Genomic DNA, 16,723 nt, shown 5'->3' on the forward strand with positions numbered 1-16,723 from the left:
TTTGGTAAGAATTTAGAATTAGACTAATTGTAAATCTTACATTTGATTTGTGTGACATGTAGAAGTTAGATTAAAAACTCATTGAGATGTCAAGTGTTAGGATTAACAGAAGCAAAAGGGCAAGAGGATCTTCAGGAAAATAATTTGCAATTGATCGACTTACAGACATTGTGGTATTGGAAAGGGAAGTTAAAAGAGATGAACATGCTCAGGCAATGCAAAGTTCAGGAAGCAAATTTAGAAGATTAAATCCACCCATATAAAAACCATAGAAAAAATTATAAAAGTAGCCAAAGTATCAGAAGAAGAAAAAGTCACCTGTGTCTCCTTTATGCTACAAGAAGCTCCAGGATAATAGTGGGACTCTATTGAATGATTCCATAGTGAAGCAACATTGCAGTGGAAGGAACTTAAAGTACACGTCTCATTGATTGAATCGTCAGTTTGGTAGAATTGAACTGGAAACTATAAAATTGATCACTAGTTTGGTTTAGTTAAAAAAAAAAAAAAAAACTCATTGATTCAATTTTAAAGATATAGAATATGATAGAATTTGAAGATTGTCAAAACACCGCCGTTGGGCTAGTAGTTACATACATAATCTCTCAAATACACACATTGTAAGTGAAATTTTAGTACTTTAGAGAGTATCTTAAAATAATATTTTCAGATGTAGTCATGCGTTTAAATAGGCAACTAAATGATAATTATTTGTTCAAATTTGAACAATTAACTTCCATTAACCGCTTAGAAGTTAAATGTTCAAATATGAACATGTAAGAATAAGAGATGTACTATATTATCATAAAATAAGGTGTGCATGGTTCATCAACTTTGAAATAAATCATGTAAGTCAATAAGTTTTGCATGTGACCGTTTGATCACATATATTTATAAAATAATCTAATTTAGTTTTGATATGCTAAAAAACATACTCTTAAATTTTTGCCTTAAAATTTTAATGAGTATGGTAGCTAGCAAGCTTCAATCTTGTAGAATCACAGTTTAACAAGTTAATAACTCAAAGCACACAAAACTAACCTAAAACAAAAATATTAAATTAAAAACTCAATCTAAACTTAATGAAATGAGCTAAAAATTTCTAGAAACACTAACAACGCGCATACAAATATTTAGTTAGATTTGCTATATTAACTAAAATAAATAAATTCAAACAAAAAATCTAAAATTTTAGAAACTAATTCTTAAGTGGTTTTAATGTATAATGAGAATTATGGTTAATGAATCATTCTCCACCAATGTACATTACATTAAGTCAATATTTAGAATTATCATTCATTCTCTTTCGAAAACAACTATCCTAAGATAACTACAAGCTCAATTATCTTGATCTTCCCATACCTAACTATTAAATAAAATAAGCTCTTTACGTAATCTTTTTCCATGAAATAACCTAGAATAAGCTCTCAAATTTCAATTTTATGAAAGCATTAAAATCAAGAAAGATAGTTTGAATCAAGAAACAAGCGCATAAACTTAGTTTGTTCATCTTGAATTATATTTCACATGCAATCAAATGAAAAAATCTCATAATTGTTGATCATAATCTGCCACTTTTATTTAGTTCTTTGACAATTATGGATCAAAACCTAATACAACAATCAAATAATTATTAAATTCATCTACTTTTGCACTTAAACAAATAAGATAGTAATTCTTGACATTAAATCAGTGAAATATAAAATTGTTTTAGAAAGATGAAGAAACTTTTAAACTTTATTAACTGTCGACTTTTAAGGTAATCAATCCTTAAGCAATATAAAGTTTACTCACACATGTTCCAACTCAATCGATATAAAATTTGACTGGCTTAATCCGAACGCAATTTTGTCCATCCATACCTATAGCTCAAATGAACAACTTATTTTCATTCATATTTTAACTCATTCTAATAACCAATTAGTAAATGTACCATAAAATAAATGCTTGTATTAAATATCAAAACTCAAAAAACGAGGTACGGGGAAAAGGGAAAAGAGTAGAATTGATGAAAAACCTACTGAATTTTGAACCACCAAAGAAGAGAAGGTAAAGGTAGCCCGCGGTGGCATTCATGGGTGATATAGTTGCTAGGCTTTTTCAGGCTACCCCACGCAATTTTCTACTGTTTGATAGTATGATGATTCAAAGAGGTTGGTTCATCAACATGTGTTGGAGTGGGACTCAATTGGTCACTTTATCTAACATGAGGAGAAAGGAACACTCTTTGGTCTTTATCACTTACTCTCATCATGCTTCATAATAGCTTTTGCATGGTAAATCCATCCCTGTTTTATTTCTTAGTTTTTTTCTTTGAAAAAAAAAACTCTATAGACCAATTTTTTTTTCATTTCACCCAAAAAGCAAGACCATATTGTGTTTTACCAATTTGCTGCTACCTAAAATGATAATGACCACACATGTGACACTAATAATCTTATCTTTAAGCCTTACTGAGTTTTTTATAATTTACATGAATACTTTTATAAATAATTTTCTTAAAGTAGTACGTAGATGACAAAAGTTAAATTAATTTTTTCTAGCTACTTATCACTTTTAGAATAAGTAAAATAGAAATATGGACTCTTATATAAATTTATTTTGTACAAACTGATATAATATATTTTAGTTAATTGGATTAAATAACGTTTGGTCCACATATTTTATTTTTATTATATTATTTTCACTCAACTAATGAATTTAGACTATATCAATTTGTATAAAATAAATTTATAAAATAATTTATTGTTGTATCATTAATCTTTTAGAATTCTAGCCCACTAAAGAAAGTTTCTATATTCAATATATGTTATGTTTCTTATTTAATTTAAAAAAATCTTGCATAAATTTTATCATATATTAATATAAATCTTTTGTGTAGCGAGTATCCGTAAAAATATAAAATTTAGCAAGGTTTAAAATATTGATTAGATCGATTATATCGCATTATTTGTATGTAAATGAGTGAAAGCACATTACACACGGTGAGGTTTCAATACATGGCGTCAATTTATTAAAGCTGAAAATATAATTATTCTTGTTATTTATTTTCTAAAAGATTGTATGATGGGTGTTATTTTTATAGAAATTATTATTTAAAAATTGTGTTTATCAAAAAATTAATTTTTTATTTATAATAAGAACTTTTAGTAGCTAAAAAATTTACAAGCCACAATATCGCAGTACCAAAATGAGGCCATAATCTGCACAATAATATCAATTAATGCTACAACTATTTGGATTTTTCATGTTCTTCTAATATTTGGTAAGATTTCCTTTATTTGTAAGAGCTTGTTTAGGTATTTTTCGGCTCTGTTTAGAATTGTTGTATGGTCTTTAATTAAACACTTGCAACTAATTTAGAAATTATGATGATCTTGTTTTATAGTGATTTTATAGTAGAAAGAGAGAGAGAGAGAGAGAGTGCGCATATAACATTTATCATTTGTAAAAGTTAATAAGTTATTAAGGTCCTGATTAGTATTGTGGTTGAACAACTTTAATTTAAAAGTTAAAGCAGTTATGTGTTAGCCAAACACTTATAAATGTAGTTTGAAAGTTTAATTGATTTTTATCTTACATTTGTATTATGAAAAACTTATAATTTTTATCAAAATTATTATTAAAAATCATATTTACTATATGCTATTAATTTTGTTCGTAACTGTAACTTTTTTATTTCTTGCGACTTTTAAACCATCTCAACACCAAACATGATGTAACTTTAAAAGTCATATTTATTATTGTTATCAAATTTTATGTCAAAACTATACTTTCTATTTCATAATAAATATTATTTTTAATCCATGCCACATAGTAACCTCTCCTCAAAAAACATTTGTTTGTACTCTCTTATTTTTAAAAGAATAAATTCAACATTTATATAAAAATAACGCAGCAAATATCTATATCTTACAAAAAGTAAGTTTATTATGAGGGCGTTGCTAAATCACAATTAATATAATTTACAGTCCTTGTAATATGGTAATAAATCCCACAGCCATATTACAAATTGATATAATTTACATACCTATAAATTCGACTTCCGCATCGAAAAGTCGCGGGTTGCGCGCCGTACGAATCAGGGGAGAAAAATTGCCGCTTTAGTGGGGAAAAAAAAGTAACAGATAAATTTTAAAATAACACACGTAATTAGACCGAGTGCGACTAGAGGAAAAATAAAGTGAAAAAGTGGGACATTGTGCTTCAGTACCAAACCAAGCAAAGCAGTTCTCGTGAAGTTTAGTAGATTAATATCTTTTAAGACATCTAAAAAAAAGCGTGTGCCCGCATGTAATTTCACAATACAACACAACACAACACAACAAGAAGAAACTGACCGTTCACGAGTATATTATTTCTGCCGCTTTTTGTATCGACGTATGCGAGGACGCTGATCTTTTTAATTTCTGTAAAACCTCTCTTTGAACGGAAAGATCAAGTAATCTTAATTTAATATAACTATAAAGAAGCCTTCAGCTTCCGTTTTATGGCCACCTGAACTCTCTTTTCTCCCTCTCGCTTAAACCCTATTTGTGTCTCTTCTTGGAAAAGTGAGTTTTTGTCTTTGTTTTTTCAATTGATATTTATTTTTATGCGATCAATTTATTCATTGAGATATTTTCGTGAATGTTTCCAGCTTGATTAATTTGAGTTGTTTTGTTATCTTTGACTTTGATATATTAAGCTTAATTCTGAGTTTGATGTGTGATTTGATGTTTTCTGTTTCATGCTTGAATTAGATGATTTCATTACTGATTTTTTTTTTTTAATCAAGTTTGTGTAACTGATGCAAAAAAAAAGGGAAAAACTCTGCAGAAACCATAACTGCCATGAGCTGTTTGAGTCAAAAGTGTAATTTGCTTTAAGTTGATTAGGTGGGCTGCTACTGATTTTGTAACCAGAGGAAAATTTTAAGAACTTCATTTTAACTTGATAGCTGATGTTAACGCTGCTGTTTCTAACAGATTTCTTATAAGCTTTAGATCCTTCAGCTATCCCCAGAGTGCAGTATTTGACTTACAGAAGTCTGATATCTGAGTAAAACAAAGGTTTGTATGGTAATATGATTGATTTACTTTTTCCCCAAACTTGATTACCTGTTTGAAAGTTGAGAATTCTGTTCATTTCTTGTGAAATTAGTTCTTTTTTTGTTATTAAATCTTCTTCTCAGACTTGAATTTATGTTTAAACTATATGTTTTGGCAGTTGAGGAGTTTTTGGGATGACTAAGAATGAAGACGCTGGCAGCACTGGATGGGGTGCCTCACTTTTCATGCAGACCACAGAAGATGTGGCAAGAGCTGTTGCTGCTGCAGCCTCTGCCGCGACCGCTACTCATTCTCCAAGGCCGTCTGTTGTATTTTCATCAAAAGAAGAGAATGATAGCGGCCGGCTTCAGAAACTACAGCACCATGTTGCAAGGGTTCTAAAAGGCTTCTCGCATTCTACTGAAGTGCAGAAAACTGGAACTTATAATCCAGAAGTTTTAACTAGCCAAAAGCGTCAGTGGGCAAGCTTTCAGTTACAATACTTGGTATGCGTTTTCATTGAAGTGAATCTCTTGCTGATTGTGCCACTATTTTCTATATGAAGATTTTGAGCGAATGGGTAGTTAAGGTTTCTTCAGTCTTGAGTCCCAGCTTTTATTGCTTATTATCTAATCAAAGCTGTTGCTTGTTTAGTCTAAAATCTTTTCAATTTCTATTACTTTATATTTGTTATAGTCTGATGCTGTTACGATGCTTGATACTTCAAGACATTTTGTTCATATCTTTATGTGAATTGTGTTAACTAGAAGTTCCGTTTTGGTGTTTCATAACAATCTCTTACCTAAGTTTGCAGGATCACAGGTCCTTGAAAGAGCCAACTAGGCTCTTTGAGAGCATGGTAGTTGTTGGACTTCATCCTAACTGTGATATTAAGGCTCTTGAGAGGCAATGTTTTGCCAGAAAGTCTGAATTTCCTGGAAAACTGCGAAGTGCACGGAATTACCAGAATTATTCTCGTGTAGAGCCAGATATTGAACCTCAGGTGGGTATTATTTGAAGTTGAAATTTATGGATTTCTAGATATTTGAAAGTAATTTGAGTTTTGAATTTGTTTTTGTGGGTTTTACTTTCAGGTCTTATTTGTTTACCCCCGAGAAAAGCAGTTGCCCCTTAAATACAAGGATCTTCTTTCATTTTGCTTCCCTGGAGGGGTGGAGGTTGGGTATATACTTGAAAGTTCTTCAGTTAATTACTTATATTTTGAACTAGTTCCTCATTGCTAATACTTGACAGTTTGTAATTCATATCAGTGTACCTCTTTTGTTCATGTACTGGAAAAGTAGGGACTCGATCCTGTTGCTTCAGATTTTATGTGAATATAAGAAAATTATACTGCCTCTTCAACTTTAGTATTGTTAACTAGTAAGAGTGTGAATTCTACTTATAATGAGATAGGTTCATAAACTTGTGTACTTGTTTGAGAAAGTTGTCTGCTTAATTATTTTATTATTATTATTTTTTTTTGTGTATTTGTCTGGTGAAATGGATGTGCTCTTTCGTCTAAGTGTTTCTTAAATCTGTCCTGCCTGGTTTCAGGTTAATGTTGTTGAGAGAACTCCATCCATGAGCGAATTAAATGAAATTCTTCTTGGGCAGGTATTTATGCTTATGGGTCATATTGTAAAAGCTCTTTGCTAGTCTAGGATTAGTGCTTGTGTTACTTCCTCAGATCTTTCTAGGAATGAGGTACTTTCTTGTTGATATTTAATTATTGTTGAGAGAGCTTAATTTGCATAATATTAACAAGGCAAAATGTGTGCTGAACTGGACAAGTTTTGATTGACTTAGGTAATTTTTTTTTTTTAATTTGAAATTTGAATAGGTTTAAATTTAATCGAAATCTGCACAGCTTTGGATTATTGCCTGAATGAACTGTTTGTTTTTCCTTTTTCAATATTTGATTGTTAGTGTTAAGTAGTTTGTTTGTTTTTACGAACAACAAAAATTTTAAAATGAGTACTTGACACATACATCCTTTAGATGGTGCACCTTCACAACAAGTTGATTAGTTTGATAGGATTAGAAAGTAATACTGGCACTATTTAGTTTCACAATTTAATTTCATTATAAAATATGTAATTATGAGATCAAAACTATTTCTTTAGTTTGATTTTTCATAGTGGTAATTCGTCTCTGGATGCGTCTATAGTATGTGTTGATTTGTTCAATTTTTTTGATTGTTTAATGTAGCAATGCTAACAAAAATTATAACGATTAGAAACAAAAAATCACTCTAACGATAATACAAAAATGGCAGGTTTATATTCAGGAAATGTAGGAATTATTGAGGGTATTTTTGATATTTGAAATTAAAAATTTCCATCTAGATTTCAGGTATCAGATGACAGTAGACTTTTTCCACATTTTTTTAAAAATCCTAAAATATGTTAATGTTTGACAGAAGTTACATTTACACTTCAGACTGAAAAAACAAACAACACCTAATTTGACTGCTCAAGTTATTTTTCACCACTCAGCCGTGTGTGAGATCTTCTAGACCATGTTTCTTGTTAAAGCTCTACAATAACGTGAGGGTTCAGGACCTAATGTGTCATGTTAGTGAGCGATGGTACTTATGGGCTTTAGAAGCAGCTTTGCTTAAGATGCTGACAACGTGGACTTGTTTATCTTTTATAGCATTGTTAAAGCGTTTGCAAGATTTACTGTGATTTAATATATGATTCAAAATATTCACCAATCATATACTCATTTACTTCTTAATAATAAGAAACTTAGAATGTGTTGATAGATATCATTCACAAATAGAGGAATCATAGTGCTATGTTGCTTATTTTGCAGGAGCACTTAAAACAAAGTGACTTGTCATTTGTATTCCGACTACAGGTAACTTTTAAATACCATAAATTCTAGCTTGACTTTCTGGTCTGTTATAGTGTTATGGTGACTTTTTTATTTCTTTTTCAGTGTCTTTTTTTAAGAAGTATGTATTTTCTTTCACATGATAATTTTTGTTATCGCTGTTAGTACAGTAGTCTAATTGCTGTGTGTGGGTTACTCACTACATTACTGATTATCCCATTAGATGTGGTGAAGGAGAAAAATTTATGATGAGATGGGATGAATTTGTTGGGTGCAACATGGATTTATTTTTGCCTCTGAATATTAATTTGATTTGAGATCATTTAAGTCTTGCTGGTAGTTCTTCAACTTGACTGAAAATGTATGTCAAATGTTTGGTTGTTTGCATATTTGTGGCTGGTTTATTATCACCTGTTGTTGGAGGGTTAGCTTTTATGAGATCTTTGTTATCTACAAATTAATTTGCAGTGATGCTTGGATTTTTTCATTTCCCCTACATTGTATTTGCTTCAAATGTATCATTAAACCTTTTGTTTTTGTTGGTTATCATTCGTGACCCTTTTACACCACTTTTGTCTACTAGGTTGCTGATCATTCAACCTTATATGGTTGTTGTATGTTAGTTGAAGAGAGAGTGCAAAAGCCCTCTAGGTTGCTTTCCATCATTTCATTAAATCAACCTGCCTGCGCAACTTTGTCCCGTCATGTGCTGACCACACGAAGATGTTATTGCATTCTTTCAAGGCTTCCTTTCTTTGAATTACACTTTGGTGTTCTACATAGGTGCGTCCATATTTTTTGATATATAAATTACCTTTCATTATTCTTTTACTGCTTAATGTGAAGTCTTATTTACCTTCTGATATGATTATGTTCTGGAATATACTTGTAAAATGGATTTTGTGAGTGATGGAAGCCAACTCTTTGTTATGATGCTAGTAGAATAGCTGGTCTGATATATTTTGCATAAAACATTGGAAAATTTAGTTACATTTTACACAGAATTTAGTGAATAGACTATTTGCGTGTCCTCCAATGGTGTGTTAAAAATTTGCGGCTCCTGGATTGGGTAAGAACTGGATGTGAAATTTGGGCCGAGCCGTGATGGCTGGCCAAAAAAAAAAAGTTTGGCCTGTACGTGGTTCTTGCCGTGCTTGTTCCAGACCCATTCATAAAATGTTGGCTTGACATGGCTCATTGGCCCATTACTACCTTTGCTGTGCAGGCCTCATGACACTCTTTTTCTACTTTACATATGAGTAGGCCTTTTTATTACCTAAATAACCGATGACAGTTTGATTGATTTATTGTTTTAAATGGAAATTCTATTAGACGCTTAATTAAATTATTCTTTTAACAAACTTTTTACACCGACCCCATTTCAAATTTTAATTTAAAAAAATCTTTTTCTTTTCCTTTTAAGAAAAAATATAGGAGTTCAGAGTTTTGGGGGAGAGAAACTATATAATACGAATATAATTTATTATTTTAGGATTTGTTGGTATTTTATAAATAAAAACTTTAAAGTACTCTTTTGAGGGAGAAATTTTGTGTGGCTGGATGGTTAATTTTAATATATGGGTTTGTACTTATAAATTAAACTGGGGTTATTTTATGAAATAAAATTCAAAAAGGGTCTTATAAAAATATGTGTGTGTGTGTATTAATTACAAGATTACTAAAATACGTCTGAATTTAGTTATTACATAACTGTTATTGAGGGGTGTTGACTTATTAATGATGTGTTGTCCATATACTGACCCATTGGGCTTTCTTGCCTTAAATGTGAGCCGGCCATGCACAAGCCTATTTGGGCTCTCATGCCTGCACATTATTTTTTGTGTCAGGCTTGTGCTGTGCAGGCCTGACTCATTTTACACCCATTGGGGGAACTAGAGGGTTGCCGTTTTTTAAACTTGCTCAGGTACAGAACAATCTATCAGTAACTACCTTTACTAATTGACTGTAATTGATTGCTTTCATGTGTCTAATTTGGTGATATATGTTTCAATTTCAAAAGTGTTAAAACTTGACTTGTAAAGCATAGTTGAAAGTAGATGATTAAAAAATGATAATAATAATAAAATGAAATAAAAGAAAAAAGAGCTGCACTCAGGTATAAATTTGTTCTCCGACACTATCTCAGTTCTTTTTCATGATCAAGAAAACAGTACGTATGCTTTTTCCTGTTATTATCTCAGTTCTTTGCATGGAAAAGAAAAAAGTACCGATGCTTCCTCCTCTGATTATTGTGAAATTGAAATAAAATAAAAAGAATAGATGGATAATACTACATAGGATTGTAAGTTTTCTTGATTCCATAATTGGGCTGATAGAAATATCTCCTGCATGTAATGCAATTATACTTGTGCAGAGTGCATATTCTTTGCGGGAATAACTTAATGTTTAGCTATCAAAGAGATAGAAACCTCGTGGTTTGGATCCTTTGTCATTAGAATGTGAAATTTTCTTAAATCCTGAAATTTTACTGTTTGAAGAAATTACATTTATTAACCCTGATGTTTTAACAATTTTTTCACAGCATTTTTGTGGAAGAAAGATTGGAACGGTTAATGAGAGGCATTGGCAACTTAGATTTTGAATCTTCTGACAGCTATAGCAAAGAAGAAATTTCAGAAGATATGTTGCTAAATCATGGCGATGAGCATCACATGCATGATGCGACAGTAGATACTGTCCAACTAAATTTACGTGATTCAGCATCTGGAAGATTCACTGATGCTGGTAACCATGTGGAGCGTCAGATCCTTGATGGGGATGTTTACTTGATGAAGAAATATGTCAATGATAATGTTGTCACTGCAGTAGACACGGAACCTGCTAAAAATAAAGGAGAATCCGATGGAGCAAGCTTTGAAGATTGTCATACTGTTGATAGTTTCTCAACAAACAAGCGAGCAGTTGATGTACCAAATGCTGTTTTACCACTCCTGCGCTATTATCAGTATGAAAGCTCTGAATCTTCCTCCAGGTGTAGTATTGCGCTTTTCTGATATCCTTAATTAACATTTTCATGACTATTGTTTTGCGGTGGCACATTCATTGTTGCTTAAGCATATTATGTGCGCTTTACAAGTTTAAAATGGAATCCCTATTTTGGCAAATGAATTTTGTGAGGAGGACAATAGTAGATTTGATTAAAAAAGTTGTTGCCTTCTCTTCCTCTCTCTTTTGGGGATACCTGGTAATTGGTGTTTGCCATAGTATGCCAATTTAATAGTTGTTTTATTGCAGTTTTCAGGGTTCTCCGTCTGAAGACAGGAATTTTCGGAGTGATGTTGATGATACAGAGACAGAAGAGGTGTCTTTCTCTGGGCAGGAATATTCCAGTGATAATATTGACATTCTTGAATGGGCTAAGGTTTCAATCCTTTTTAGATATTCTACGTGTTGTTTTCAAGTTGCATGACTTTTTTCATATTTGAGAAAATTTGCTAAATTTTTAGGCAAACCGCCACGGATCTTTACAAATTCTATGTGAATATTATCGATTACGTTGCCCTGGGAGGGGTACAACGCTCCGATTTCATCCATTAGAGCACCTCCATCCCTTGGAATTTCATAGACCGGATAAAACTGTTTTACACAGTGCTGGATCTACTATTGATTTGAGATCGTGCAGCTCTAGTCTGGAGTTTGTGGAGGTAGATGTGATGCTTGCAAATGGTTGTGGGATTGAATTTTATTCTTTCTCCTACCTGATACCAATTGTTCTGCTTTCCATATTTTCAGGCCTAGTAGGTCCTTTTTCATCTTATTGCTATTTGTTTTTTTACCAGGCACATACTGCACTCTGGGCAGAGGAGGAAGCAACTGCACTATCCGCATGGACTGTTGCTTGCATGTGTGGATCTTTGCGGCTTGAAAACGTAAGTTAATGCCCCAGTTTTTGATAATTTCGCCTGGCTGTAGTTTAACTTTGTTTTCAGACTAACATATGTCTGAATTTGGTCAGTGCTGCTTAAGGAGGCTTTTTGTCAGGTCATTCATTAGCAGTTGTTGCCACAGTATTTGTTATCTTCAACTTGAGATTAAACTTGAATGGATACAATGTAATCAAAATGATAAAGATGCAGAATATGTTTATTAGATGTTTTCGTTGATCAGACTTGTTTCCTCTATCTTTTTACCATGGATATGAAATCCAGATTTGATTTTGTATTGACCTTCTGAGGGATTTACTTATAAAACTGTTGTTATTTCTCCTTGCATCCTGCAGGTGTTAACAATGTTTGCTGCGGCATTGCTGGAGAAACAAATTGTGGTTGTTTGTTCTAATTTGGTACGTATCATTCTTCTTAAATGCTAATGGTGTCTCTCTCTCGGAGATTCATTCCTGATGAATAAGATAATTTGATGCTTTTATGGAGTATAAATTGTAATGCCGTTCATATCTGATGATTGTCATTTTGTAAATTATGTTTGCTCCATATAGCTTTTTTAATGTAAATTCTATTGAAGAAAAGTGTTAGATTTATTAGGTCCAAGTTCTACTCATTTTGCACCTTCCACAGAAAGCTCCTTGCACCAATTGCATACTGTGATCTGGATATTGATATTTAGGTTGGTGTGCTGCTTCAGTCGTCGTGTGTTTAAGATTTAATCTCCAATTTTAAGAAGGGTAGCTTGATTTGGTCAGCATAAAATTCGGTGGGGTTGATTAGTAAGGAATAAGGTGGATGTCTTTGCAAAACCTTCAGAGACTCTTATTGAATAATGGGAAATTCTATTTTGTTTCCCTTTACTAGTCTTACATGCATAAAGGAATGGCCTTTGGAGTTAAATTGGATTATATTTTTTATGCACAGGGAATTTTATCTGCTTCAGTATTGTCTATTATCCCTCTGATCCGTCCCTACCGGTGGCAAAGCTTACTAATGCCGGTTTGGTTTCATTTTAACCTTTTGATTTTTTTTTTCTTTCTATTCCTTGGACAAGTGATTTCATCTATGAATTTACAGGTTTTGCCTGATGACATGCTTGACTTCCTAGATGCTCCTGTTCCTTACATAGTGAGTGATTTTTTATTCTTTTGTCGCTTTCCTCATTCTTGATGTCAAAGAAATATGGTAATTGAAATGAATACGTAGACTTGTAATGCATTGTTGCAAGTTACATGGTTTAAAGGAGACATAAGTCTGTATGAACTAGAATTGTTAGCTCCTGCATTAGTTGCCTTTTCAGATACAGTCTGGAATTCATCAAAATTAAAGTCTCTAGAAGGTTGCTCACTTAGAGATTTATCCTTGATGAATAAGATGATTTGATGCTTATCTGAAGGAGTATAAATTCTGATGCAATCATATCTGGTGATTCTCATTATTTTTTAGGCTTCTATTATTTCTGATATGAACTGGCTAATGCAAGTAACTTGTGTTTAGGTTGGTGTAAAGAACAAAACCAGTGAAGTACAAAATAAGTTGACCAATGTCATTTTGGTTGATGCTAACAAGAACCAGGTTTGCATCTTAATCTTCAATTTCACTTGTCTACCTTGAATTTTATGCGAGTTATTTTGGTTGTAAACCACTGGCATGGTATATGAAGATCACAGTAATATTACAGGACAGGTAGGCTTGCAAAAGGTCTTCCTGCCTCTTCCCGATCAAGATAGAAGGAGCTCTATCAAGTGAAGGTCATTAGTTAGAGTTCAGGTCATGATTTTATTAATTGTTTCTGGAGAATATTTTGTTTCATTCTGAGAAGGTGTTGGAAAAACGTTGAGTAGCATTGGCATTACGGTTGCGAGGCCTCCATTTTTCCATTTGTTTAGTCCTATGATGAATGGTGGCCTTCATTTCGTGAAAGAAGTGCAACTACTTTTGCGTGAGTAGGCCATATTTTTTCCTTCTTATCCACAGAAGGAAAAGAAAGGGAAAAAAGGGGGTTTATCAACTATTGGAGTTTGATTAGCAAAATAAATTTCTAAAGTATATGATGTCCAGATTTGGGATGGGGACAGAATGGGGTGTAATTGTTATCATCAGATGACTAATTTCATTCAATATGGTAGTGTATCATGAATCACTGGGTGGGAAGTTGTAACAGCTGGCACCCAAACGGTATGATATTGTCTGCCTTGGGCCTAGGCCTGCACAGTTTTGCTTTTAAATCCACCCAAAAGCCTCATACTATTTAAGAAATGACTTATCATACATAGCCCAATAACCATTTCTAACCGGGCCATGTGGGATTCTAGCACCTCTAACCCTTGGGTCTTATTCTCTACCTTCTTTAGGAGACACCCGGCCTTGTGTGCGCTTGGCCCTTGTGGTCACATCACCCATTTATGCTGGCCTGTGTCTGCTAGGACCTAAGGGTCACACAACAGCACCCAGGGTTGAGGGGTGTCGGTATCCCACTTCACCTGGTTAGAAATGGTTATCGGCTCTATACGATGAGTCCCTTCTCAAATAGTTTGGGGCCTTTTGGGTGGATCAATAAAAACCGGGCCCTAGATCCAAATCGGACAATATACTACTGTGGGATCAGGCTGTTATAGAAGCATTGTGGCTTCAAGTTGCTAAATAATTTGGAAATGTCTAATGCATGAGTGCACACATGGTGACAATAATAGAATAGAAGGCCAGAAGTCAATATAATAGCTTTCTTGTATTTGCCATCTTCTTGACTTGGCATTCCTCTTTCTTTCTTAATGTCAGTCTTTTGACTTTCTCTTGGTAAGATGATGATGATGATGATTGTTGTTGTTTTTATTGTTATTATTATTATTTTCAAAAACTGCTTTGCTTTGTAAGAGTAATATTTTTATCATTCTTGTTCACCATGTGCATTATGTGATAGGTGAAGGCACCATCAATACCACAACTGCCACAGCACAAGCAGTTATTTTCATCCTTAAGTCCTTACCATGCAAAGCTTGTGGGAGAAAGTTATTTGGGAAAGAAAAGACCGGTTTACGAATGCACAGATGTGCAGGTGTTTCTCAAATTTCTTTCCTTATTTTATTTCTGCTTGTCATGGGATCTAAATTAAATATTTGCCCTTAAATAATTGTGCAATAGCATATTGGCTGTAACTTTTGAACTTAAAGATTTACTCGAGTTCTGTTATGCAGTTGTTTTTAGTACTTTGATATGTGAACTAGATCTCTTGTTATTCATATCCTATTAGTACTAATTCTTTGTATTGAATTTATACATTTGAACAAAATCCTTTTTCAGAAGTTGTGGAGAGATTCTTTTGTGCGTTTAAGAATGTAATTGTTAGAATTGTTAGACCCTCTTATCATATTTTTACAAACATGTCAGGTCACGTTTTGCAACTTTTGTTTGTGATCGTTTTCCCTTGGTTTTGTAGCCTAGACGGTTAACGTATATACGGTTTTCACATATTGTATAATCAATTAATCTCTGTTTTCATGTATTTATAATCAATTGATCTCTGTTTTTACTTTGGAACCATATTTGTTATAGTTTAAATAGCTTGGCAACTGTCCCCCAAAAAAATCCCAGTTTACCTGTTGAAAGATGATATACAGTTATATTACTGAACCTGATTGGTGAGATTCTTTCTGCTGATTTTGGTAGTGCATAAATAAATCAGATAGATGGAGCCTTTTTGTGCTGGTTGGGTTCCTTAGGTGTGAGTATAGAGTACCTCACAAATGAAAGGTTTTAGGCTAACACATAGTTAACCTATGGTATTTGTGATAATTTTAATCTGTTAGATGTTTTTTAGCTTTCCTTAACATTAAATTCCACATTATGCATCGAAAGATCTACAGATTGGCATATGGATATTGTATATTCATTGATGTGTTCACTTTTCTTTTTTCAAAAATGCATCTCATATATATAGATTGAAGCTGCCAAAGGTTTTCTGTCAGTGCTAAGATCTTATTTGGATTCCCTTTGCTCTAATCTGCGGTCTCACACAATTACAAACGTACAGTCAAATAACGATAAGGTTAGTACTTTTTTACAAATCACAATGTTTTCAGCAAAGAATTTTCTTTACTCTTTCAATGTCGTCTGTTAAAATGTTGGAATCCTTCCTCTTCTAGGTATCATTACTTTTGAAGGAGAGTTTCATCGACTCATTCCCTAGTCGTCATCGGCCATTTATGAGGGTATGTTACTTTGAGCATCTGTCATATACATCCCATTGATTTTAGTTTTTATTTTTATTAGTTATTTATTTAGTTTTTGTTCATTTGTCATTATGCCAAGCAGCTTTTTGTGGACACGCAGCTTTTTTCTGTACATACGGATTTAGTTCTCTCTTTTTTCCAGAAGCAATAGTGTTACCATGCAAGATGGCCTTGAGTGGTCAGTTTTGTTCTGTTGTAACTTGAACGCAAGTTCAGTAATGTATAAGTTCAAAATTATGGTTATTTGTATCAGTTAAAAAAATTAAATTTCTAGGAGTTCAAAGTTGCTCTTTCTTGTAGTTTGCTCTCTGCTTCTTGCATGGTGTATGTAATAAATTAATCTTCTTGCTTAATTGCATTCTAGTTGGTACTCTGATGTGGGGAGTGAAACTAGATTGCATTTTTGTTTTAGTACTTATTTATATTTAAATTCTATTGTCCGCTAAGGTCTGGACGGAAAAGCAAATGGCAAAGTGAAGTTGTGAAATTTGGTGGCTGTCAGTGAGCTTTCGGCACTGACAATTCTTATAGGCCCTTTACATGTTGCGAGTGGCAATCTTCACATTTTTAATGAGGCCGATAAATCTTCCCTTGAAAAGACGCAGTGGTGAATTTTGCAAATATGCACGTGGCACACTACAAGACAACGGCTCCTGGGGGCCTTGTTTATGGGGATTCTAATCTTACTTGGTTTGTCTTTTCAAATGCACATTGTTCA

General features: G+C 33.0%; 1 protein-coding gene across 6 annotated transcripts; it reads left to right on the forward strand.

Moving 5' to 3' along the window:
- The first annotated feature begins 4,227 nt into the window (after nt 1-4,227).
- Nucleotides 4,228-16,427, forward strand: LOC18053769. 6 transcript variants are annotated; one of them, XM_006451496.2, is made up of 20 exons: nt 4,233-4,553; nt 4,968-5,051; nt 5,209-5,536; nt 5,845-6,033; nt 6,125-6,208; nt 6,588-6,647; nt 7,851-7,895; nt 8,455-8,654; nt 10,414-10,863; nt 11,127-11,253; nt 11,339-11,536; nt 11,672-11,761; nt 12,112-12,174; nt 12,701-12,775; nt 12,854-12,904; nt 13,274-13,351; nt 14,697-14,831; nt 15,714-15,821; nt 15,919-15,984; nt 16,088-16,427. In XM_006451496.2, exons 3-20 carry the CDS (start codon nt 5,225-5,227, stop codon nt 16,154-16,156), a joined length of 2,400 nt encoding a protein of 799 aa, XP_006451559.1. In that variant the 5' UTR covers nt 4,233-4,553; nt 4,968-5,051; nt 5,209-5,224; the 3' UTR covers nt 16,157-16,427. The 6 variants fall into 6 exon arrangements, with proteins under 6 accessions (XP_024033187.1, XP_006451559.1, XP_024033183.1 ...); XM_024177415.1 differs by having other exon boundaries at nt 4,986-5,051; XM_024177416.1 differs by lacking the exon at nt 4,968-5,051.
- Nucleotides 16,428-16,723: the final 296 nt, after the last annotated feature.

This window comes from Citrus clementina, unplaced genomic scaffold (genome assembly GCF_000493195.1).
Source record: "Citrus clementina cultivar Clemenules unplaced genomic scaffold, Citrus_clementina_v1.0 scaffold_1, whole genome shotgun sequence".
Classification (NCBI taxonomy): Eukaryota; Viridiplantae; Streptophyta; class Magnoliopsida; order Sapindales; family Rutaceae; genus Citrus; species Citrus x clementina.